This window comes from Taeniopygia guttata, chromosome 9, assembly GCF_048771995.1.
Source record: "Taeniopygia guttata chromosome 9, bTaeGut7.mat, whole genome shotgun sequence".
NCBI lineage: Eukaryota > Metazoa > Chordata > Aves > Passeriformes > Estrildidae > Taeniopygia > Taeniopygia guttata.
This window is the reverse complement of record NC_133034.1, coordinates 20,402,584-20,429,726: the sequence shown is the minus strand read 5'-3', so window position 1 is coordinate 20,429,726 and position 27,143 is coordinate 20,402,584. Positions and strand designations below refer to the sequence as shown.

The following is a 27,143-nucleotide window of genomic DNA, read 5'->3' as shown; positions in this document are numbered from 1 at the left end:
TATTTCCCTGATCATTTTGGGTGCTTTTCAGAATTACTCTCTCCTCCTGTCTGTAATGTAATTTCTGAAATTCAGAAAATTTCGCTCTTTACTGTTCCTACCCTTTATTCTTGACTGCAGCAGAGGTGAAAAATGCAACAAATCTATGTATAAGACAGAAATATCTCTTTTGTCATGAGACACTGGCATCTTGTCTTCAGCATCTATTCAAGGTTATTATGTATTAGTACCTTTCTTCAGCCTTTAAAAAGATAGTCATGGAAAAAGGCATTTTCCATGGACAAACATTTAGTTCTGAAGGGAAAGGATGAATCTATTCTGTGTTAGTAGGCCATAAGTGTGAGCAGCTCTGTACAAAGTCATTGGTACTTCATAGAATCATAGAATAGTTTGGGTTGTAAGGGACCTTTTAAAGGTCACCTGGTCCAATGCAGTGAGCAGGGAGATCTTCCAGTAGACTGAGACGCTCAGAGCCTCATCCAGCCTGGCACTGAGTGTTTCCAGGATGGGGCATCCACCACCTCCCTGGGCAGCTCAGTGTTCCACCATCCTCATTGTAAAAAATTTCCTCCTTACTCCTAGTCTAAATCTAATCTTTTGGTTTAAAACCCTTACCCATTGTCCTATATCAGAAGTTTGTCCCAAATTTTCTTATCAATCCCCCTTTCAGTATTAAAAGAGCATAATGAAGTCTCCCTGGAGTTGTCTCTTCTCCAGGCTCTTGTATTGACATGCACAGAGTAAAATGTCACAACATTCCTCTTTAACATAACTTCTTTGAACAAAGGCTTGGAGCAGCACCAGATGAGTTTACTTGGGCTGTAGAAGTCATGGTAGCAAAACTGAAGCTGATGGCAACACATCCTTTGCACTGTGGATGTCTGTGGATTTGTGTTTCTGCCCCTTTAGGGTGCTTCCTACAAAGATTTTCCATTCAGATTTTCTACTGCCAGGTCTGCTCATCCTATTTTGCAGAGCATGAAAAATTTTCCTAGTGAATAGAGCAACACATCGTAGCTGATTCAGAATTTGCAAGCTAATCAAAACCTGAAGCAATTTCCCTTCTCTCTTACATGCAAACACATGTTCACATATATGGTAAACAAGCATCATGCCTTAAAATGCTGATTTATCTGTGCTCCCTTTCCTATAAGTACTTGTAGGCAAGTATTTTCATAACAGAGGGCACAAAAAGAATTTAAAAATGTTCAACCTCAAGCTGTGCTTTTCATAAGAGCAATCAGTTACAGAGGGAAAGTATTCAGGGTCTGTAAAAATATCTGTTTGGTGTAACTTGGTTCTGAATAGGATCCGGTTGCATTTAACAAATGCAATGAAATTCAACAATGTAATTCCCTGATCAAGACTGCACATGCTCCTGAGTCACTTTACTGTGTTTGCAATTTTATTTTTGTAGCAACTAAACAACTAGCTTAGATGAGTCATCATGATTCACATTGGAGACAAAAGGACAAAGAATACAAAATACAACACTGTGGCATTGTTTTCTCTTAAATGAGGTAACACTTGTGCTTGATTTTCTCTGGAAAAGCTTCACAAGGTGCCTAAGACATTATTAGTTAAGGCAGGGTTTTCTTGAAGAATCGTTTGCCCTTCCATTCCCATCTTCTCAGCCTGAGAAAAGCATAAATTGGTTTCCCTTGGTGGTGCAGTTCAGTGTGTGGTGGTGCCTGTTCTGTCCTTAGTTGGCTGAAGTGACACTGCCCATACTGGCAGGTTTTGTACTGGAGCATTAAAAAAGGGCCTGGCCCTGTGTTTTCTAACAAATGCTGGTTTTGAGTGTAAAGCAATGAGTTGGTTTAAGGGCTGTGGAGAACAAGTGAGAGCATTTACAGGATTTTTGTGTTTAAAAGGGTGGTCTGGTTGGCTTCATTTCCAAGTACAGAAAGATGGATTTTCCTTTATCTCACTTTCTTTATTGAAAAGGCAAAGCTGGCATTTGCAATTGTTTATATAAGATTCAGAACAAAATCTATATAAGTTTTTTATGTTATTTGGAATGCGAAGTGCTTTGCTGAAACCAAAGGATTCTTTCTAACAGGGTGAATTTAAACATTTCAATAGGACACAAGTCCCAGGGTAAGGTGTGCACAGTGTCTGCATTATATACATGGGAATGGGAAGTTCTTCAGCTGCACAGGATGTTTGCTGAGGATTTGGAAATTAAGGATAATGATATTTTGCAAATATCTTAAATGTAGCAAGCTTATATGCTTGAATAATATTTTTATGAGGCATCAACCTAACCTGATCAAAATTTCAATTACTGCAGACTCAGAGAGTTACCAACCCTTTATATCAAGATACCAGCACACCTTTTATCCATTCTATTTAGGGAAAGATGGATTGGTCAAGTGTCATTAGCAAAGGAACCTTGTCCAAACCCATGGCAGACATAAACCATCTTCTCTCACTCCTGTTCCCCTAGGGAGCTTCTGTTCATTGTTGAAAGTCATCTTGATATGTCAGGAAATCTGACAGTTTCTCTCACACCAGCATCTCGTCTCTCTGTGTATTCTGGATCGCTTCATGTTTTGCTAGATTGGAATGTGGTAGTCAGCTGAATGACAGGAGGATTTGGGATCTATGAACTCCTTTCCCTTTGCTGGAATGTATCCAATAGCAAATCTCTTTTTCCACATGAGAGGGAGAATATGTTATATTCAGGCATTTCCTTGGATTTCTTAGTTATACCTCTTTGCTTTTCCATTCCTATTATGTGCTCGCTTTTCAGATCCTAACCATGAATTATTTGATAAATGGGTTGGTGGTTGTCCTGATTTTAACTAGAAGGGAGTTTAATTTTCTTCCTAGTAGCTGGTACTGTGTTGTGGATTTAGGATGAGATGAAGGTTGGTAACTCACTGATGTTTCAGTTTTTGTTTAGTAGTGTTTACCCTGAGGACTTTCCAGTTTCCCATGTTTTGCCAGAGAGGAGTTACAGGAAGCTGGGAGGGAGCACGGCCAGGACAGCTGACCTGGAGTGGCCAAAGGGGTATTTTATCCCAGAGAACATCATGCTCTTAGACTGAGTTGGCCAAGGAGGCTGATTGCTGCTGGGGCCAGGCTGAACATGGTCAGCCCAATAAAATTGCTCATCACTTCTCTGTCTTGGGTTTTATGTCTCTCTTTTGGGTTTTTTCCCTTTTTGATGCTATATTATTACTATTGTTATTATGATGATCATCATTATATATCAATTATTAAGCTGTTCTAATCTTGACCCACTGGTTTTAACTTCTTGATTCTTCTCCCCATCCCATCAGGGAATCCAGTGGGTGTGAGTGAGCAGCTGCATGGTGCTTATTTGCCAGCTGAGGTTAAACCATGCCAATGTTCCTCAATTACTATTTGTGATTTTTCCATGTGTATCTTAGAAAAGGAAGTTGAACATTCATTGAACTTGAGTCCTGAACCACTTTCTTGGCATAATGATCTCAGTCACTAAGGTACAGAGCTCCCTGAGGTTTGCACATTCAGGTAGAGGTGAGACAGCTCCTAGAGCTGCATGGTTTATGTTGATGAAGGCATTATTTGACAGATCTAAGCATAGTTGGATTTCTTGTCAATAGGTGAAGTGAATCTTGGCTTTAAAGACAATTTCTGCATCCTGGAAATGTTTGTGCTGACTGATACTGCTTTTGACCTTCTATCAGGTTCAGGCTCTGCTTTCTCTCTCCATGTGCTTTAAAGATGAAGGCAGTCCATGCACACACTGGGAAAGGAGGCCACACTCCTCATCTGCACTGCAGGTGGGAGGAGGCTGCATGTTCACAGTGCTTCAATTCACATTTCACTTTCTGGACTATGAACAAGGAAATACTAAAATTGTGATGTGCTCGTAGGTGCTGCAGGCTTTTATTCTTTTGCTGTCTGAGTGGGGTTGCTAACAAAGCAATAGTTAACACTCCAAGTTAGAAAATTTTGAAAATATTGACTGGATTAGAATATGCATTAGGATATCAATTAAAGTTGGCTCATTGGCATATGACTTAAGTGATTAAAAGGAGCAATTTCACATAACCCTCTACAATTGCTGTTAACCTCTAAGATTCTAAAATGTTGAATCAAATTCAATTAAACTCTGCATAATAAAATATTCTATAGAGCAGTCATTATGGAATCCAAGCACAAGCTTTCAGACTCAAGAGCAACAGCATCAAATGCCATTGAATAAATTCAGTCTCAGAAGGAAATATTGTAGTTCTTGATTTATAACCATTGCTTCCTGCATGCCTGTTTTTCCAATGCTAGATTTTAAGCTGTATCCCAAAAACCATTCCTCACAGCTTATTAGATCTTAAAACATCAGAGCCCAAATTGATCTTTGAAGAACAAATCAGAGGTTACACCGAATGATCTATGGCTTCCCTTGACCCGTTCCGTGCTGCTCGCAGAGGAAAAAGAGGCTCAGGTTTTAATTGGACTATTAATTTTGACTTGGAAGCAAGAGTAATAAGTGGTCTGTGAATCACTGGTGACTGTCTTGCTGTCCCTGCTCCAGGTGATGAAGCAGGCGTCCCTCAGCTGCTGGCAGTGGCATCACGTCTGAGGGACACGGCGGAGCTGTTCCAGTCGGACGAGATGCGCCCGGCCAACGACCCCGAGGAGCGAGCTCCTGTCAGAGTCAGGATGCTCAATGATGTGCTGCAAGGCTTGGAGAAAAGCTTCCTGCTTCATCAAGCTCCTCCAGGACTTTACAGGTACGGTACAAGGTGTCCCACACGGCCTGTAGCTGAGCTAAAATGGTATTCACCACTGCTTGGTTCACAGAAGTGTCTTTAAAAAGAAAACCTCAGTGAGTACCCAAAATTAAAGCTGGTTTTTTCCTATCACGTCCTTTCTGCAGAAAACATTAATTCATTACAATGCAAGGGGTTATTAGAATGCAGCACTGTAGCACTTCTGTCATGACATTGCTGCTAACGAGACGTACGGTGTGATGCAGCCCAGGCAGCGTGGCAGAAACGTGTGTCAGATGGTACAGGAAGCTTTCAGAAAGAGAAAATATTTTGAAGTCTAATACTGCTTGACAAGCTCCACCTATATTTTATTTAAAACTTTGTACAGTTCATTGAAGATTCGGAATTATACAAGATACTCTGTAGCATTATTTAACATATTTAATTATACAGCAGCGTTCTTGGATGCATTTCAACGAGTTAAAGGCAGTTAACAAGGAGGCCTGAGTCAGTTACTGTTCATAACATCTTGTCTCTGCTTGGAATTATTCTCTGATATGTGTTCAGCTGCACTACCCAGGCTGGTTTTAAGATGTCGTAGTCATCCCATCTTTTCCTTTCTCAGAAAGAAGTCTGCAGGTCTCTATCTCTCACCAGAACCAACTAAAGTAGCAAAACTGTGCTTTGATTTCGGTTAATGGGAAAAATTATCCAGTATCTCATGCAAGTGAACGTGTAAAGTGGACATCAAACAGACAAGTGGTAGAGGTGGGGAAAGAAAGCGGAAAGCTTCAGCCACAGGAGGGATTCTTCCAGTTATTAGCAATGATATAAAAACAAATGCAGTCATATTTTAACAAAAGCGGAGGGGAAAAGAAAAAGCAAGGTAGTTATGGGGAATTCAAAAGTTTCAGTGAATAAAAGCCCTACAGCTGTAATGAAGAAAATAGAATAATTACATCTGGGGAGAGGCTAATTTACTTCCTTCCTGCTGTGACTGGATTTATAACATAAAGAAATAAGCCAAAATGGGATTAGATAAAGTCCAATATTCCAGGTTTAGCGGTGCTGTCTGTCTTGTCTGAACTGGTATGGTGTTGCAAAATAGCCAAAAAACTGTTTAATAATAATGTAATATGTATGTGTTGCATTGCAACAGCAGCATTCAACATTGTTGAATCTGGTCCAGTTCTTTATTTGTAAAAATAAATGATATCAAAACTTAAGATTATAAGGAGAGGGTTTTTGAGGTCTTCTAATATTTCAGTTCTTGGAGTGCTTGCATTATTAAGTTTGTTATTTACCAAAATGTAATTACTAGATATGCAAAAATAATGTAACAAATTTTTCACCTACTTTTCAGGGTACTTTAGTACAGAGTAAAAGTACTTTCACTTTTAGTGAAAGTAGATGCTGTGGAAATGAAATTTTGTACTTGCTGCCCTTCAATTTAATTAAATTCGATACAAGATTTAACAATACAAGATTTCAAAGACTGGGAGAAAACATTGGCTTTGACTTTACTTTGAATAAATTTACCTGACATCATCTGGAATATACAACAGTAAAGGACACCTTGTGTGTCATCATTTAGATGTTCATTTAAAAAGGATACAACCTTTGTACAGTGCCAAGGTGTGTAATTGTTACCTTTAATGGCAAATCTATGCAGATAAACAGAATCAAGGGCACTCTTAGGTTGCTGATGTTCTTTGCTCCCATTTAAAATCTGAAGTATGTTTGCTTAATTAAAAATAAAAAGCATCTATGTCTTGTTTAGATTATTTTTCATTTTTTAGGCATTGAAAGTCCTTTTATTAGTTGATGAAGTTATGTGACTGTGTTTTGTTTTCTGAAGATATAATTGTGTCCTGAGAACACTGGAAATACTTGAAAAACCTGATGCACTTTTATTTTGGTTTTTGCTTGTAACAGTTTAAGCTTATTCTTTTTGTCATTTGGTAAAGAAAACAAACAAAAAAATCAGTCTCACAGCCAGGACCTTGTATGCCATGTTTCATCCCAGTCAAAAGATTGATAGGCAAGTTATAAACCCCTGAAATAGTGGTTTATAATGGAAATGCTGGCAGCCCTTTAACTATAGCAGCACAAGCAGTACAGCAATAAATACTGTGCTTCATCTGTAAACAGAAATTTAGGATGCAGTTTGCAGCCTTGACCTTCAGGCTCCAACTGTGTTTAGATCATTAAGATTCCATAAATACTGTAATTTACAGCCTTCTGAAGGAAGAATTTGTGTGCACAGTAAAGGACGTATTCTTCATGAAAAAATGATTGCTTCCTGTATACCCATTTGGACTCATATTCTCAACCTCAATCAAAGCACTTGACAAATTTGCTGAAGTTTTAGGCATCATTTTTAGCCTTGTGTTTGTCCTAATTCACAGCCCTCTGGATCTATACTAGGTTTTCTGTCCTAGAACTTGAATTAAAAAGAAAGGTGGATTTTTTCTTTATGGCAGGAGTGTTGCAACCTTCCTGTGCTTCTCCACTACAGGGGAACTGATACATCTTTTATATATATATATATTTTTTATATATAGTTTGCACACACATTCCCATAGCTATAGTCTTTTACTGTATATAGGTATTTAGAAAAATAGATGCCTCATTCCAGTCAATGTCATAGGGCAACATTTGGGCATAATGAATATATTTTGCATCTATATGAGAAGTAATATAATCAGACTTACTAGCAGAATTCAAGTTACTATTTTTTTTCAATAATTGGATTTGGATATTTGACTTAATTTAAATAATCATGATTAACATTGGCAGGTTGTTCAATACAGTAAATGCTATAGTTTTGATGCTTATTCCTCTTACCCAAACTTCCTGACATTGAACTGCAAATTTGACAACAGCACATTCCCCATGATCTCTATTTCCAACTGAGCTGGAAATACACAAGTACAGCTTTAATCAGGGTATTTTAGTCTTATCCAGAAATTTAGGCAGAATGAAAAATAATAGGTTGAGGAGCATCCTGCTTTGCAAAAGTTACCCTGGGACTTGATTTGGGGTTAGGAGAAAATTGCTGAGTTTCATTGTACCTGAAATATTTCTTTGATTCACAGTGGTAACCCTGGGTAGATTTTCTACTTCCAGAATAAATTTCCAGGATTGCTATTGGTATTTTTCATTTATTTCTCTTTGTTTCTCATAGCATAATTGTAATACTGATAATTATTTGGATTTACAATTTGCCATTATTTTAGCAGACTAAATCAGTAGAAATCTGTCTGTTTCTCACCTTTAGCCATTTCTTGCTTTCCACTCTTTCAATGTATACTTTTGTGGAACATTTCTGTGTGTTTTCTGATGATCATATTTTTGCTACTAAAGTCATTATCATGGATTACACAGCAGTGACATCTACAAGGTTAATGAAGGACAGAGGTTTTGTTACTTTAGTCACTGTACAGGGGGAAAAAAAATTCAAGCATAATGTCTTCTCCATGAGATGGTCAGCCTCACCAGAGCCATAAAAAGATTCCATAAATACTGATCATGTCATGCCTTTGAATGCATTTCCTCTCTACAGAAGTACTGACCAAAACACTGACACCAATATCAGGGCTAGCAAGACAGCACGGATCTTGTTGCTCAGAAATGCTGAGTCCAAATCTTGTGTTTGCCTAAGCTCAGTAAGAGGGTTCTCCCTGTTCCTTGTATATTTTGTTGTGCTTTTTATAATTTACTGATTCCCACAGCTTCTGCCTCCTGTCAGCCTGATGTATTTGTCAGGTCTGTGTGTGCACTCCTTAGGCTGGAAGGCAGAGCTCTTCAATGCACAATAATATTGAAAGAAAATGAGATAATAAAGCAAACTTCATGGAGTATCAGGCATGGCCCACTCAGTGCAGGGGGATCCCCAGTCTCAGTGAAAGTGTCACATTTCTTCATGTCCAGGTCTAATTTTCAGGTATGCTGTTGATACCAGATGAATCCAGTAGTAAGTATGCAGGATTTCCTAGAATCCCCTGGGATGCTCCCCCAAAATTTTCAAACCTAAGGGAGTCATTAAAATCACAGCTTGTGTCTTCGGTATTTAAAATTATAGCCAAAAGGAGGTGTACAAGGGCTCAGGCTGTCATTTCTGCTCCAGTTAGGTGCATTTTATTCTTAATGGATCCTTGCCTATGGATCAGTTATGTCCTGACTGACAGTTCTTTTAACAGTTTATAAAAATGTCCAAGTCAACATGTGTAAAATCTTTCTTATAGAAGTTTCAGCTTAGCATGCCAAGTTCATCCTGTCCATTAAGGCTGTATGCATCTGCCACCACTATTTATGGAACTTTTACAGGGGTGGTTGTGCTTTGTCTAATAGGTGTAATTGAGTGAATTGAGTAATAAGTAGGTGAAAAGCAAGGATTTTGAAAGCAATCTGTGTCTTCAGCAAAGACCTCCAGCAGCTTTTATTGCTCATTTGTATCAGTTAAACTTCTTCCTTTTGCTTCTTTTCATCACAGATACCCAAGTGTGGCGTTAACACTTCATTGGGCTAAAGAATTACAACAAATGGGTACATTTTAGTGCACTGAACAAAGCACTGGCAGTAAGCAAAGATAGATTGTGCAGCCTGAATTTGACATAATTAAATGAAAGAACAGTCAAGAGGTGTTTTTTAGTACCATTCACAAAAGGCAACTTGCGTTGCTGCTGAACTCGTGCTGCTGAACTCGTGCTGCTCAAGCCTGTGTTGTTCACCAGAACAAATATTTTCCTTTCATACTGAGATTTGTTATGTACATTCCTGACATGTGTATAGTCTACAGGAATTATTTCTGCTTTGCTGGTAAACTGCAGCAGATTCTCAGGTTTCAAAATACACATGCCCTAAGTCGAGTTTCCAGAGATATGTTTAGTAGGAAAATTAAAGACCTTATTATATCTCCACTTGTAAACAATCTGCTCGTTGGATTTACAGAGGACAAGCATTAAAGATGCAAATATCCTGCTAATCTTAAATAGTAATGTGGGTAAACATGGAATGCAATGTCACCTGCAAAATAAAACAAAACCCCAGCCCAGAGTTTCTTCCCAAGACAGTAGTTCTGTCTCATTGTATAAACTCTGGAGATTTGTTTTTCATTTTGAATTCTGCATTTATGACTTCAAGTAGAAAACATTCCTGTCTCCTTTGTAGTAATATTTGAGATGTTTTTTGACTGACCTGAACCAAATGCATGGAGTATTTTTATTGTTCTGCTTTGTATTATGTGCAACAGAGAATGATTTGATACGGTGTCGATGATCCTTAGTGTGCGAAATGATGAAATAATTCATGTTTCACTGGCAACTGTAGATAATGTTCTGTCTCTATTATCTGCCATGTGAAATTTGTAAATACAATGCTAGAATTATGTTGGGGGAGAAGGAAAGAGTTGTGTGCTGCTTGTAGAATAGTGTACCTCCAATTTTGCCATTCAGTCAGAATAAATGAATTTTTGTCTTCCAACACAACAATGATTTTCTACCTGACTTTTGACCCCCATTTTTTGCATCTTTCAAAATTTGCAACTCCTTTTCTTCTATGATTTTTTTTTTCATTGCTTATAAATGGAGTTATGAACAGTGGCATTACTTGTTTCCCTAATCCTCTGGTGTTTCTCAGTTCTGCAGTTGTTGTTCAGCTTCCTTTTCTCTGATAAGCACGTGCCCAAATGTATTTTTTACACCCAAAATGCCTTCCTATTTTCTTCTGCCTTATTCCTTTGAACTTTACAGTGTTTGAGCAGTGTGATTGTGGTCTTTGCAGTTGTAAGGAAGGAGCAGCACATTTATCCTGGCACACACCAGTCGCATTTACTAGGCTGATAATGCTCTTACAAATTCCTGCTATGGTTATTATTTTTCTCATGACTGATAATGATGCTGAATTATGCCCTTTCTTAATACTGAGGAGATGCAATAAAGTGAGTGATAGTCATACTCAAAACACCTGATCTATCTGAGTGGCAATTGAGATGTTTTTCCCTTTGGAATCACCAATACATGTAATGGCCACGAATTAATGACTGTATTTGTTGTCTTGTAAATTTTTACTATTTAAAGAGCATTTGCTGCATAAATACTACTGAATTAGCCATCTGCAGAGCTGTAATTATGGCAGACTTTAAAGCTTATTTAAACATGGAACATGAAAATCTTTTCATTACACCTGCAAAAGCAGAAAACCTCTGTAATCAGGGATTATGTCATGGCTTGAAAACAGACTTTTCACTTCCCTGATATAAAAGGAAACCTGTTTTTTACATATATTAATTTATTTTTCCTCTATGTACTTCCCATGAATTTTCTTCCATCTTTTTAATTAGGCTGATTTGTATACTTGCAGAGTTCTCTCTGTACAATACATCAGACCCATTATGTTTGTGATCCAGTAAATATTATATTATAATTTAACCCAGCATTAGTAGTCCTGAAGACTGGACTGTGTGTCCAGTAAATAACATTCCTCATGTTTCCCATGAATGTGCATAGTCTTGGCCTTGCAAAAAAAAAAAAAAAAAAAAAAAAAAAAGGATTTTTTTTTTTTTTTTGTAAAATGCCATTTCTTTTAATATGTGTTCGTGCTGGATGTTTTAGCCCATTTCACAGCAGTTGTTGTGTGACTGTAAAAGCCCTGTCACAGCTGCTCTGTGAGCTCAGTGCAGAGCTCTCGTGCCAACCTCCAGCAAGTCTTGTGGTTCACATGCAACTCCACTCCGTGTCCCTTGCTGGCAGATCTTGCTTGGTCTGCACTTATGGTGCTAAATAGGGCAAGAATATTTAGTTCCAAAATAAAAAAATCTACTGTTATATCAGGAAGATATACAAAGTATTAGATTCTGAATAATTTATTAAATCTGACAGAAACTTAATATTTTATACGTTATTTTATATTTATTATAAACAGTAGGACTGGTAACATTTTTTAGATCCAAGAAACACATGAATCCACATTTTTGACCATGATAAATAAGAACCACTCATATATGGTTGAAATATTAGCCAAGAGCACCTCTTGAATGTAATACAAAATAAATTGAATTCATTGGGAAAATAGTCAATATGGACTGTTCCTCCTCTAATATATTACCCAGGCAATAGAGCTTAGAAATGTGTCCATGAGATCATTAACAGGAAAATTACTTTAACTGGGACTTAAATAAGTGGTAATTTTGTGTGTGTACCTGCCACTGAAGGTAATAATAATATAACTTTAGGCATTTCTTCAAAGATGTATTATGTATTATGACATACTCTTATCCCTCATTAACTCTTATGATAATGATCTGATGGTGATGGGCTCATGTCACATGGCTCAGAGTTATTTAGGGTGATAAACCCAGTCAGGATCAGAGCTGGAGACCAAGGTCAAGCCAGTTCCTGCATCAAGCACTGGACACTGACTGCTGCTTTGTTTGGGAATGGGATTCCTCCTCAGGAAGAGGATATTTTACATGATTTCTAAATAAAAAGCCCTATGAAGTCATCAGAACATCAGCTGTGAGCCATTTGGAAATAATTTTATTAATTCACTTCCCTTAAGTTCTTCAAAATAGTAGCACATCTGCTTTGAATTTGAGTGTTTCAGACTGAGACATCCTTAAAAGAAAGATAGTTTCCTCCAAATCATTCACACAAGCATGTTTCTTTCACTTGAAAAGCAAGTGTAGCATAAATCATCCAAAGAACAACATACTTACATTTGTTACCAACAGCTACATTATTTGAAATTTAACAAAGAATATTTCATACCAGCTGCTGCCAGCAAATAACATTTTAAAATACAGTTATATCAATTTTGTTCAATGCATCATCACTCTTTTAAGTATAAATGTAAGTCCTTGCTCTGAGGAACCACAGAAAAATGACCAGTGGATTTTCAAGGAATTTTTACTTCTCCATGGGGTATACATCATTCTCTCATCAGCTGCATACAGGGTTTGGAAGCTCTGTAGCAAACACTCTCAGAGTGGGTTCTGTGGCTTCTTCAGGAATTTCTGCATAAAGTTGCTTAATTAATTTCTGTGAAACCCTAGAGAAAATTATGCCAGATTAGAGGACTGCTCTCTAGTAGTGATAAATGGTGACTTGCAATTTCTGAAGAACAAATGCATCCTATTTGTATTATTTTATTTCACTGCTGTGAAGTCATTCTCTACTGCTGAAGCTGTAAATGGGATTCTCCTTACCTACTGATCTTGCTTAGTCCAAAGCAAGAAAGAAATCAGCTCCTAAACCCAGCAAATTTTCACCAAGAGAAAAATTCTGAGTGCATGATAATGTTGGTGTTCAGCACTGGCAAATAGATATTTTATTGCAGGCTGATTTTACTCAAACTCAGTCTTTCAGCTAGTCAGGCTTCTCAGCTCCATTATTCTTATCTGAGGCTGTTCCAGAACATCAGTCCTCTCATGATCTGCTACTTGCCAGCTTCCATTTATTCATGGTTTTTATATATTATAGTAAACACTGTTTGCTGTCAAAAGTCACAAAAATTAGGAAGTGATGTAATTACTGTTTATTTAGAAAAAGAGAAAAAGTTTGGCTACAGGTTGTCAAAGAGTCAATATTTCCTTTATTTCTCAGCCATTGCAGAACACTGTCCTATTATCAGAAAATCAAGCTTAGCATTGTTAGCTTTACTTTATGTCAATCTTTTTGGCAGAAAATATTTAACTATCAAAAGAACAGTTTCCTTACATATTTCAGAACAGAAATGAAAGTGAATGCTTTCTGTGAATGTTGAGTTTTGGTGATAAAAAAGTCCTCAAGCAACTTTTCTTGGCTTAAATTCTTTGATAGATCTTTTCTTTTCCCTTTGGGATTCTGAATGCTCCTCCATGTGCTTTGGAATCTGGTATTGGTGACTCAAGGCCCTCACAAAGATTTAAGTTGTCAAGGTGCATCAAGCTGAAACTTAGGCTAGAGTTAGTGTTAGGTTAGGCTTTAGTGATCCTTCAGTGAGGGATGAGTGTGTTTCAGGACTGGGCATCCCTTACCTTTAAAAAGTACTGTAATCAAAGAGAACTGCAGGGAAATAAAAGATAATGTATGTATCTTGTAAGCCACTGCTCATCCAGTTTGGATTCTCTTTTTCCCTTTGTTTATTTGGCAGGCAGTCAAGCTAAGCTTTGAGACACTTCACAAAGCTGCCAAAATCAGGATTAATTTTTTTAAGAAGCCCTATTTAAAACTGACCTCTCAGAAATGTACTGAAACCTGGAATAACTTCCTCCTTGTGGTCCCATGTCCCAGCAGGATTCTGTTCAGGCACACTTACCACAACCTCCATTTGCCATAATTACTCAATTAGAGGTGTCCTCATGCCTGCCTTTTATGCAAGATAAATTTGTATCTAGCAGGGAGAGAGTTTATCTGGCTCACCACTGTCACACAACGATGCCTTTGAAATGCCTTTCAGTTGGTTAGACTTTATTTGGGCTTGATATCTCGATTACCTGCAGCTTATCAGCTGCTGATAACATGCAGATAGATCCCTTTCAGGCAGACACTCACCTCTGAGTGTACATGATTTTAAATCCATCATTTTCTGGAATACATAGTGGTAGAACCATTTGCAGCCTGTAAATGTGAGCACTAAGGGAAGGCGGTTGATGGCTCTTTAAAGGAGAGGATGTGAAGGAAACATGAGTTAGAAACAACTAATTACAAACAGAAGATCCTTAAAAATGATATGCTGGGGACTTAAGGCAGTGAAGGAGAGGTGACATTTACAGCTGAGCTGCCCTGAGTGGTTGGCTGCCACATCCCCATTTTCCCTGGCCATTTGTGTTGTTCCATCCCATGACCCCAGCGACTTCCAGCGTTCAGTCCAGCAGGGAATGAACATTGTAGAAAAAAAAAAAAAAGGGTTCCTCTGGATCAGCTCTAATGACATGTAATGAAACTTCACCAGGACGTGTATTTCCTCCTGATAGAAGCTAATCTTACAAGGCCAGCAGCTATAATTTTATAATTATAAACCTTCTGCCACAATGCTGCAGTGAAATAAAACAGGTAAGATAAAAAAAAACTGCATGTGGGTGTCAAAAAGGTTTAAAAAATGAGAGGAAAGAAGAACAACCCTTGGAGATCAAAAGACAAGGATCCCAGAGGAAGAAAGGAAACTTTCTGCATGTTCACTGCAAAATTTTCTGAGGTATAGTTACACACTGCAAACTTGTGTAACTATACCAGTATAAATCTTCTTGTGCTGTTTCCTGAGAAGATTTTGTGATATTTTTATGTCCTACAATGAATAACCACTGTATGGAACTGGAAGTCCCAACATGTAAATACTTCTATTAGAGTGCATTTACTTATTTACCAAAGTATCATATTTTATGTTTTACAAACATGAATGAAAACAGGCTCCTAAATGTCAGGAAAGTGCATTCAAAATTGAACAGTATCAGGCGAAAGGGAAATTCAGAGAATCCTTGTTCTGGTGTGCTTTTTTTTTTTTTTTGCTTTTTTTTTTCCTTGGAGACTACAAGAAAAAACAAATCAGGGAATTACAAAATTGAGTTTGTGAGGATGCTGAAGTCATAACACATTGTGTTATAACTTGAAAAGACAGAGGCTGCCCACAGTATTTTTCTCTAAACAATTTTACTATGATTCTGCAGAGAAAACCTGCACTCATTTCATGTGGGACACTAGACTTACCATCTTGTCCTAATGATTTAATAATTACTTTTCAAAATCTCAAACGTGGGCTGTTAGATAGGAGTCTGCCTGTAAGTGCCTGAATAATTCATCTTGTGTTGTACATTACCTACAGACAAAATTTTCTTGTAAGCTAAAAAATCGTTTTTCGTGACAAGAATAATGTGCTAATCTTGTTTCATCTTGTTCTGTCCAGTTGCTCTAATATTGAAGTTGTGTTAAAGTCAATATATTTCTAGTGTGATCTGTCATTCAAGAATTTGTCAAATTCCTCCTGGTCTGGTGGGTGTGATGGTACCTCCTTATTTGTGGTTATGTAGAACAGCATTTAATGGCATTATCTTTATCAGGAATGCTTGTGTTCCTAGGCCTGCCAAGGACTTACAAAACTTGTAGTAGAGTCTCTCTTTATCGTTTCTTTACTTTGCTAAGGCTGTTTGTTTTGTTTGTAGCCCTTTTATCTCTTTCAGTGGTACTGCCTGAAGTTATTAATTGGGTTTCCTACCTCAGTGTTCCACTTTTCAGGTCACTGGGATGTGTCATAGAAACAAGCCCATTAGGATGAGTGATGTGTGTTGTCATTTCATCAGCATCATCAATAATATAATGCAGTTTTCTGTTTAGGAGTGTCTTTTTGTTTTGTGGGGGTCAGGCTGACAGTGTGAATTACATTTATAAGATAAAATAGTTAAAGATGAAGGTAGATACTTAAGCAATTAGGCCAGAGGCTGGATTTGTTGTTTTAGAGGTGTAGGCTACAAAACCAATTTGTGTTAAGGAATGTTTAAGTAATTGAATTTCACAGTGTAAATTAAAGTCTCTTGCTATCATTTTCAATGTTGTGGGCACATGGTGGTACCTTGTGTCAATGAAATGGCTGGGGTTTATTTTTCAGTCTGTGTGTAATCTTTAATGAAAACACTTTTCTGACTTGTAAAGGCTTGGAAGTAATAAACTGAACTGACCATTTTTTTCATTTGATGAAGCTTCAACAGAGATAAGAAGTAAACTTGTATAAATTGACTCTCATGAACATGCATAAAGAGAGAAATCATTTTATGCAACAAAGGGGTGGCATGGCTTGCCAAGCAAAGATAAGTAATTGGAAAATACAAGATTCCAGTGAGAACTCCTAGTAAAAAAGTTGAAAAAAATAGGTGCTGTGTTATGTTACTTATTAGTATTTGCATACATAAAAATATAAATGAGGTTCTGTTGTACTATGTAATCAGCTATTCTGAAGTCACATTACTGTTTCAGAAGTTAAGATATTATTTTTAAATTATGCTTGTCTCATTCATCAAACAACTAAGCTCTCATCAGACACTAATTTGCCCTGCATTCAGGTGGGGTGAGGCAGTTCTTGTTTTTTCTTGGATCACATGCCTATGTATTTACTGTGGAATCACCAGTGATTCCAAAGTCACAGCATAGATTTAAACTGTGTTAACACCCTTATATGTCAGGGCAAACCATCTTTTTTGGCTTGTGTGCCTTGTGCCATTTGATGATGGGACATGAGGTCTGTTCCTATTCTCCACAAACATTGTCTCAGCAGGGCCCAAATGTTCCAAAGTTCAGACCAGCCTCTGTTTAGAGTCGTTTCTGGCAGTCTGAGTCAGTGTTGCTGTCTTACAATGTTTTTATGAGTTGACCTAAAGGAGCAGAGGGATCCTAACACAGATCAGGGTGCCAGTGTTGTTGGCATTTGGAGCAGAATTCCAGCTCAGTCAAACTCCAGCCACCAGCAAACAGATCTCTCCTGAGGGTAGAAAGAAATGTGATTATCTCTAGCACTTTCCTTGCTGTTGAGGGTGTTTGAGGGGCTGTGAACAGGCTTCTTTCTCCCTGTGAGCTCCAGGAACTATAGAGGAGAGTTCTTCAAAAGCCTGGTTCTGCTTGCACTGATCTCAGCAGGAGTCCCTGAACTAAGGGAGCAAACTCAACCCCTGCTTTGAAAAATGCATAGCATTTCCCATATCAGAGCCCATCCTTAAAATCCAGGGAATCAGGAATTTATCTGGCTCTTGACACACACAGTTTTCATTTACTGTGCCACAGAGGCTGCTTTGGGACAGTCCACGAGGTAACTTGAGTCACCTCTGAGGATGAGCTGCAGCACAGGCAGGGAGCAGTAGCATCAGCTTCAGCTAAGGGGACTGTCCTGAGGCTGCTGCAGTCCAAGCTGAGGAAGTTGCTGCCACATCTGCCTGTTTCTGTCCTCTTGATGGGGCTTTCTGTCCCCACTGAGCTGTTCTTGCACGTCCTCCTAACCTGTTTCTGTCTAAATGGTCTATGTCAGTGATGACCTATTGTTTAAACTGTCCTGCTGCAGTGTGGGATTCCAACCCCTTCCTCCTCTGTTTAGATCTCCAATGCATTGCTTTGCAGACCCCTTGAGCTGTCTGGATGTATTGCTGTCAGGGGATGTAAAACTCATCATTCCTTCTGCACACTGCTGGGTTTGGATGTATACCCAAAAACATAGACTGAAAAATTGCCTTATGGGGACAGGAGTTATTTAGTATCTTTGGAAAAAATGGCCTCTCATTCAAAACATTTTTTAAAGCTGAAAAACACGGCAAAATACTGTGGGTGTTCCGTGGAGTCATTTATTGGGCTGCCTTGTTACCTTCCCCCCAGGCAGAGTTGCAGTTAGGTGATTCATAGAATGATAAGATGCACTTCTGTGTTCATCTATCTTCTGTAAATAAACTTGGCAGTTTTATTACCAATTTGGAGTTGCCATTTGGCCTGTTCTGTTCTGTGCCATTAGGTGACTAAAAAAGAGTGGGAGTTGTCCTGTTTCTTGCTGGGTTCTCCACACAGCTTCTCCCCTGCCCTGAACATCTGTCCTGTATTTAAGGATAAAGTCCTGTACCAAATCACTGTAGCTTTCCTGTTTCAATTTTTGTTCACTTCTGTTTGCAATCAAAGGAGCTCCTGGGTGGAGGTTTATGATGTTTATGTGCTCTTCTAATTAGTATAATGATTACACCTGGTTTTGGATAACATTTATAGTCTGCTTCAAAGAGTCCCATTAAAATCACTGACTTGCTTTGAATTCCAAGCCTTCCACACCTCATACAAATAACATTTCCAAGGGATCACACAATACTCTTGCATCTGTTTTTCTACAAACCATTAAATTTTTTTGCAGATATTACTGGAAAACACAGATTTTGTTTCACAAGGGTTTAGCTGTGTGTCCTGTTTCTTTCCTCTAGTATGGGACATTAAAGATGGGTTACCCTTGTTCTAAAACCACAAAGGATTATTGATTAAATAAAGTCTCTGCTGAAGGCAAGGAGAGTTTTACCATTGGCATCAAAGCAGCTGGAATTTCACCTCTGAAGAGTGAAATAAATAACGTGAGCAGATAGGAAAAACAAAAACAAAAACAAACCTGTGCTGAGGGTTCAGAGCAGTAACCAAACTCTTTTTAGAGGGGAATAAATGGAATTCATCTGAGACACAAAATCCTTCATGAGGGATGTGATAGGTCTAGGCTTATACTTTTGAATAAAAACTTGAATGGTCAGAGAGGAATGTGAGACTTCTTTGATGGATTTAGTAACTGCTCCGATGTAAGTACATGTAGTTCAGTGAATAAATTCAGTTTATAGAGCATAATAAATATGCATTTGTCTCTCAATCTGCCATGGGTCAGCTTTACTGTGCATAATATGTATCATCTGTAAGCTGTGGCTGCTACTTGCAGGGTTTCTTGATGGCATCTGATGGATTGTTTTTGAGTAAAAATCTTACCATTCTCTCCATTGTTCTCTTTCAGAAATATTCTTTACAGACTGGATGACAGGACCAGCCAGTTTTCAGTACTGCTGGAGGCACTGGAGCACTGCAAACGACATCAGTCAAATGAGACTGTTCAAGCAGCCTTGTCAGAGGTGCTGAACAGCATCAATTCAGCTCAGGTTTACTTCAAAGCAGGACTTGATGTGTTTGAGACTGCCTTAGCTGGAAAGAAATGAGTGGATTCTCTGCATTCTAAGACATTTGTTTACAACTCTCTAAACAAAAGTTCAACTTGGACCAGAATTGCTCTGAGGATCAAACCTTTCTCAGCCTTTCCTTCACCTGGCACGTAAAGGTACTGCAACACGTGGTTTAAGAAATGTAAAACAGTATTTTGCACTGTTCACAATATATCTCAAATGCCCGTTCCTGAATGTATAAAACCTAAAGAGAGGGAATAACACTTCAGAGATGATTTTTGGAAGGACATCTGCTGTATTTTTGTATGTAAAATATGTTTTTATGACTAAGAGGTCAATCATGCGAAGTACCAAGCACGCCCTGTGCTGAAGCCGTGGTTCTGAGACACCCCAGAAGTGCACTCGGGGGAGATCTCCTCTGTCAGAAAAACCTGACTCAAGTTTCTGAATGTTTTCAGCAAGCTCATCTTCTTCCTTACTCCATTCAGAGTAAGTAGTTGAAGGATGTGGTGTTTCCATGGGTATCCAGCACCGCAGTGGAAATGCACAGAACACCTTTACTCCTGTGGAACAATAAATACCTCAGTTCTGAGAATACAGATAAACTTTGATTCTTCCATTTCTGTATGAAAATAAAGAGTTGTTTTCTCTGATGTTTCTTGGAGAGGAAATTTTTGTGATGATTTCAAATTATTTGAAAAGTGTGAATCGGTAATTACGCTTGCACAAAAATGCTTTGGATGTTTATGTTAAATGAAAGAACTGCCTAGTCTTGATAAGCCTAGAGGCCTTAAAAAATTAACCAAATATTCCCAAAGCATCCCACTTCAAGGTCTCTAAATTTCCAGAGAGCTGTAAATAAAAGCAGGACCTCCAAGTCCTGGGAAGAGTTTTGGGATTCCATCACTCTTTGCCACACCACCCGCTATCCCAGCCTGGATTGTTCCATCAGGCCTCACATCTAGGACCTGGATCTTTGTCAGAAAAGCAGAAGGAAAACATACATTCATTCCCTGCTGTAGAACCAGGAATTCAAGTGTGGAGGCACAAGCTGGTGAAGCACACTGCAGAGCTACAATGCAAATCTGTTTTTCCATAGGTTTTTGGCCAAAGTAATCTGTGAGTGAAAGAATCAGGAGGTTCAGTGTCCTTTGATGGGATGCTATAACCATTTGAGGTCTGCAGGTCTTAATAATATAAACAGTTGAAACCTCTTTGGGTTTTATAATCTCAAATGATTCTAGGTTTAGACCTTAAATAATTAATTTTATATAGAACCTTATAATTTAAATATAATTTATTTGATGGAAATGTTAAATGTATTGATATCCAGTTTGGCATGTAAACATTACAGGAACATTTCAGGTTGCAATAAAAATGGGAAAAAAGTGTATGTATTAATGTTTAAAAATTGCCTTCAGGAAAATTTCTGAGTGCACAATCGGGTGAAAAATTTTTAAAGTTCACATAGCAAGAAATGAGGTGTTTACACATCTGGGTTTCTGTTTCCAAAGTCCTTACAAAGGGGTCTCTCCAAGCAATGGCCTGGGACTGGGTACACACAGCTGTGCTGCTGCTGCATTTCTCCATAAGTTATGGTTGAGCAGTGGGCAGGAGCCCCCCGAGCCTGACCAGGCAGAGCTCCAGCAGTGGGAATTTGTTCAGCACCACTCAGTGGGACTGCATGGACTCAGACACCATTATCTCCTGGCTTTTCTTGGCATCTGATCAGCAAAAGTTGATGATGATTCTTTTGCTAATGCTGGTGCCAGTTCTGTTCAGTGCAGAGGGAATTTGACTTCTGGAGGGTAACATTGTTTATGATGCACCCCTTGTCTGGGTAGTGTTTATTTTTGGGAGATTTAGGTGGTTGGAATATCCACACTTGAATTGTATGTTTATTTTGGGGACTTGGGGATGTACTGTGTGTGCTACACTTGAATTGTATTTGTGACAGGAACCACTCTTCTAACAGCTCACTGAGACAATTTCTTTAGAGTGCTGCCTCACTGTGGAGCCTTTGCTGGTATTCAGTGATAAAGGGCCAGGTGCCATTAGGAGACCAAAAGAGAGACTAACACCTTTGTTAACTCTATCAGGTGAATTTAATAACTCGTTCCTCATCCTTAGAATGTTCCACCACACCCACCTCTAATGCAACCAAAGTGTACTCAGCAAAATCAGTGAAATCTGATGGAAGCAATATCTCTCATGGATGATTTCTCAACCCTGTGGTTCCAAAATAAAATATTTATCTTGTTTTCTCACTAATGTCCTTTTGTAACCACTTCTGAACTAGCAGACTTCAAAGTGCTCCACTAGAAAAGCACTGCTATTGTAAATGTCTGTCTATTGTAGACACAATCAGATGTTCTTGTTGGTGAGATGAATCAGATGAGCTATTTAGGGACTTAAATTCATTGATTTCAATGTCATCTTACACTTGTAGATCTTTTGTAGGCTTTTATTTCAGTGTTCAGATCTTACATGTAAGTGAGTGCTCAGTGATAATATTTGTACCATTATAGCTTTGAAAAAAAGCACTTTTGAGCCATATCCTTCCATTGATTTTTAAATCCTACCTATTGACTTCAAGGGATTTATAGCAAGTTAAGGTACTAAGTATCCAGCGAGCTTCTAACATTGAGTTTTTGCCCAACCAGCAGTGGAACATCAGCTAGAGGAAGGTGTTAGTAAATTATAGCAGCTTACCCAGATTGACTTCATTCCTGTGTTGTACTGGAATAAACAGAGCACCCTTAAAGGCAGAAGTACATTTGCAAATTGCCTGAATGATACTAAAAATGTGTTAGCTTTTCAGAAGCATCAATTGCCAGAGAAAGTATAACAAATGCATTGATTGCTCCTTAGTCTAGAGTCATGCTCACAGTGACCAGAAAATCCCTGCAGCCTGCAATATTTGTATGTTGAGACAGTTGATAATAAAAAGCCAATAAGGTTTTATTAGTATGTATTTTAAAGAGTCCATAAAAAAGCTAAAGCACAATCAAGGCAGATGAATAAAAAGTACATGGGAGCTGGATTTTGAGTGCTAACCTTAAAAAAGGCAGTGAATTGTTTTTATCATCCAGGAAAAATAGTACCTGTGCGAATATGCAAACACACAAATGCCTTATATCTTCAGAAGGTTGTGCAAATATTCATTTGGATATTGATGCATATGATACATCTAGATAAACATAGATGTAAATAATTATGTGAGAAAATTACCAAATGCTTTGCACTGCCTCACTTCTCTTTTAGGAAAGTATTTCAGTCTAGAGATGTGAAAGGAGGCACTGCAGCTGACCTCAGTTCTTGCAACAGTAGGTGGAGAAAGGTTAAATCTCAGGTGTTACAGAAGGAACCACTGGAGGTCATTTATTCCAACCTCCCTGCTCAAGGAAGGTCACCTAAAACCAGCCCCCATGCAGGGCTGTGCTCAGATTGCTGTTGAACACCTTCCAGGGATGGAGATTCCTCAACCTCTCTGGGCAATCTGTGCCACTGCATGGTCACCCTCACAGAGAAAGTGTTTCATTCTTCCATAGAAACAGTTCCTCCAAATTTCCCCCTTTGTTTCTGAGTTGTTAAATTATTTTCATTGTGAACATTCAAAAGGTAGCCATCATTTCATTCAGCAAGAACTCTCAAACACCATCTCTAGGATTTCACAGGTATAATATGGTGGAAAGTTTGTATGAGGAGATTTGTCCTTCAAGCCATAAGGTGTTTTTTGGTTTTTTTTTTAAGTCATAGAAATTAATGTCCTTTTCTTTTGAGGTCTTTTGTACAGTCCCTGGTCCCCAGTCATGGGATTTCTCTATACTTAGGAGATTGTCACCTCATCAGCACTATGCCACTCATATGTGACTATAAATGCATCTACTTTACCCAAACTTTTGGATCTCACTGTGGCTTTTGATGAGTGGAAAGGAAGGCAGGATAATTGCATGGCTCATTCTGGCTTTCAAAGCTGTTAAATCTATAGAAAAGTCTGGTGTGTGTTCTCCAAGGAGCAGTTCAGATTTCAGGCCCTGTGACAATCAGGCACCTCTGTGTGGCTGTCCCAGCAAAGCAGCTCAGTGTGGGAGATGTTCTTTCCCTTTGCCACTCAGTAATTTCAGCAGTGTCACACAAGTCCCAGAAGAGTGAGTGACAGGAAAAAAAATCTCATTTCGACATGCCTGGGACCTGAGTTTGGAAAACAGCCTTGTACTATTAGTGTTCAAAACAAAGTAAGGTGTGTTTTGGAGCTCTGAATCTACAAAAAATTGAGATAGGGTTTCCAGTAGTGCAAGTTAATGTCTCAAATATAGAACAAAAACATATTTGTTGTCTATTACATATTGTAATAATGTTAAAAATTTCTTGGATACCAATGCAGTGATAGTTTTGGGTGGCTTTAACCATCTGCCTGTTTTTTCTCCCACTGACACCATCTTCTCCAATCCCCTGCATTCACCTTCTCACATCTTTTTGGAGTATGATGATTTTTCCCATCCCTCACCACCTTTTTCTCAGCCATTCCCATTAGTTTTCTGTCTCCATTCTGCTTCCTTATCACTTCTTAAGCTCCCCTTTAATTTGCCAACCACCAGGTTAATCCCCCTCTTTTCTCTCTCTGATCTCAGTCATGCCTTTTGTTCCCCATTCAGTTCTCAACTCACCTCCCTCAAGTTTCAATTATTATTCCTAGAACAGAAGACCATAATAAAGAGCTGAAAGTGACATAAAAGTCCTACTCAGATCCAGATGGATAAAGTGTAAGGAGACATAATCTGTTAAATTCAAAGTATTCACTTCTGAGTACATGTAAGCAGCAGGTTTTCAGTTATAGCTTGACTGAATGGAAACAGATTTTTTTCCCATCTTCTGCCTCTAATGTCTGGACCAGGAAATTCCCTCAAAAGTAGCAGTGTAGGAAGGTGATAATCTTGAAAGTTTTGAAATAAACTTTTGAAGTTTATTTGAATCCAATTCTGAAGTTGGATGAATAAGAAATTATAGACAAAGAATCAGAATTGGTATTACCTGTCTACCAAATAAAACAGGCAATATCTAAGCACAGAATTTCTCTGACCTTGCAGGGGCCATCCAGCATTCTTTACCTGTTGGTTACTTACCAAACGTGTGTAATTCTGCTGTCCTACAGTGTTTTACATTATTAAGGATGACAAGGACTAAAGCCACATGCACAAACCTATACTTGAACATGCACATTTGAGACTAGGAAGTGCCTAAGAATAATGAATACTCATTTGGGAAGCAAAGGCTTTTAAAATATCTAAATTAGACTGCATGTTTACTAAAACTGTGGTGCTGTTAAGCCTTTGTTTTTTCCCAATTCTAATCCCACTGCTGCTGGTTATTTCTTCTGTTGCTCATACACACTTGTCATATTGGAGAAAATGTACCCCTGCATGGATTTGCAAAAAATATTATGTTGCCCCTCAGTCTTACTGACCTTACTGGACTGTTTTTTTCAACAGGGTTGACTTTACCACAATTACTTACAAGGGTACTAATCCACAGAAGCAAGGTCAGCAGAATTTAGTCATTATTCCTGGAATTTCTGAAAAGATTTGGTGTCATAAGATCAATTATTTCTGTTTAGTCTATTTTTTTTTATCTCTCAACATAGTTTATTGCAAGCAATAGTGTATTTTTTTTAAACTGGGAGGAGTCTCTTGGTTCAACGTTAAGGAAGCCCACAGGGCAGAATATTAATGTGTATGTACAAGTGATATAATCAAGAATTAACTTTATACCTATTATGAATGTTGGATTAATGCAGACATACTTTTATAAATTTCACAGGCTGGAATTAATACAAGGGCTTAATTTAAGAAATTTAATTAGAATAAAGGTGTAGAACAACAGGTTTGCTGTGTTAATGTAGTGTATGCTTCCTTATCTGCCTAATCCATTTGGTTAAAAAAAAATAGGGTTTTATCTAAGCTGCTTCTCTTTGATTTATTTTCCAGCAAGCCTTTGAAAATGAAGTCTTGGTTTTTATTTTTCTTTTAAATGTGTGCTGCCTTTAATGTTTATGGAACACTTCTCAAGTGTTCAGACAGTGTAACACCACCTGGTCTGATCAGTCCTGGATTATTTGATGGGATTGAGTGGAATTTCAAAGCATGGTCTTTGGAAGAAGGTCCTTTCCTGACTGTTACTATATATAATATCACATACTGGAGTGGCTGCCTTTGCCATGCAGTGCTGTAGGTGTGCAATGTGATGCTTTGAGGCACTAATTGAAGAGAATTTTTATTTTTTCAGTCGTTTTGCAGAGACTTGTTAATTTTCTCCCATTTGATGCTGTTCTCCCCTGACTCAGTGCTCTTGGCACAGGTACGTGGCATGTTGAGGGTTTCTCTGAGCTCTCAGTGCATTTCCAGTTTTTAATTAATGCCCCTTGTAGCCCCACTTTGCTTTTGTTAGCTCAGTCCTGAATCCAGTGTGAGGGAGCCCAAGGAGAGGTGGATGGGTCTGACTGTTTGGTGAACTTGCTACGAAAACTGCTGATGCCCCTATCCTTAAAAAAGTAAATAAAATACTTGGCAAGGGCTTTCCAAACATTTGGTGTTTTCAGCCTGTACACTGAGGATTCTGAAATAATTTTGGATACTTGGTTTTTTTTATGTGCAGTCTCATTTCATGTTCTCAGCAGCTGAAACATCTTGTAGTGTATGAATCCACTAGAGGGGAAATAAGAAGATCTTTAATATTTTATACTTAGAGCAAATAAGACGAACACAAATTCCCTGTGTTTTCCATTTGCAGTTTACATGAGTTAATATGCAGCATACTCTTATCACACATGCTGTAATTTGGTATTCTGAGACAAATAGAAAATGAATGTGATTCCCTATCCAGAGGAACTATATTCAATTCAGGGAACGTTTCTCATCCAAGCATCTTAACTGCTTGCATACAGTGTGAGCAAGCACAAGTTAAGATACTTGAAACAGATGCTTGTGGGGGTTTTAGCAAGGTTGGAAAATAATATTCTTCTGTATAAGGGCAGATTTTAGCATTGCTTTCATTCCCAGGTGTGTGGTGTGTGTCCTCATTGCTGTCCTGTGAGATTAATGCTCAGGGGCTGTTTTCAGTGTCCCTGCTGGTCTCAACACAAACTGGTATTTTTTAGTCAGTAGCACGTTGAAGAGTTTACCCACTCAGATGGAATATGCAAGTATTTCTGCCTTTTGTATGCAAAAGAACAGCTCTCAAGTTGTGTTACCTTTATCAAGCCTTGACACAGAATTTGAGATGCCTGAGTGACGACTCTGTCATTCCATCTACTTCTACATTTTCACATAGTAAAATCACATTGCCAAAAATGATAGCAGAATACTAAGTAGCTACTTTTTTTTGACCATGAAATAATATAAACTCGATGCAGTGATTTCTGGAAACCAATAAATATCATGTTTGTGGAAATGTGCAATGAAAGGTTGATTTTTATAACACTTTATAGAATGTTGAGTGAATAAAACAGCTTATTTGCAAAATTAGTTTACTTTGTATTTTTATAACATAGTGCAATAAAAAGAGAGTGTTGGCCATTAATGTAAGTAGATTCTACATACTTTGATTAAGAAGCACATTTTATTTGTTTGTGCTCTATGATTTTTGAAGTTTGTGAGAATGTTTGTACAGAAGGCACTGTGGGCTGGAATTCAGTAAGAGGCATTTTGTGAAAGCAGAGTGAGTTAGACAATGTTTTTTTGCATAGTTATACTGTTGCCAGAAATTAAACTGGAATATGAAGATGTTTATAATGTACATTG

At 38.1% G+C, this 27,143-nt stretch overlaps 1 protein-coding gene across 10 annotated transcripts in view; it reads left to right on the top strand.

The window, feature by feature from the left end:
* The window catches only part of NAALADL2 (N-acetylated alpha-linked acidic dipeptidase like 2), a 412,338-nt gene extending 385,471 nt beyond the window's left edge, over nucleotides 1-26,867 (top strand). For 9 of the 10 annotated variants that reach the window (XM_072933148.1, XM_072933147.1, XM_072933146.1 and 6 more), the window contains 2 exons: nucleotides 4,526-4,724; nucleotides 19,182-26,867. In XM_072933148.1, the coding sequence (XP_072789249.1) occupies nucleotides 4,526-4,724; nucleotides 19,182-19,380 (398 nt within the window). In that variant the 3' untranslated portion in view covers nucleotides 19,381-26,867. Of the gene's footprint in view, nucleotides 1-4,525; nucleotides 4,725-19,181 lie in introns of those variants that run through there. The other variant, XM_072933155.1, reaches the window with a different exon arrangement.
* The last annotated feature ends 276 nt before the right edge of the window (nucleotides 26,868-27,143 follow it).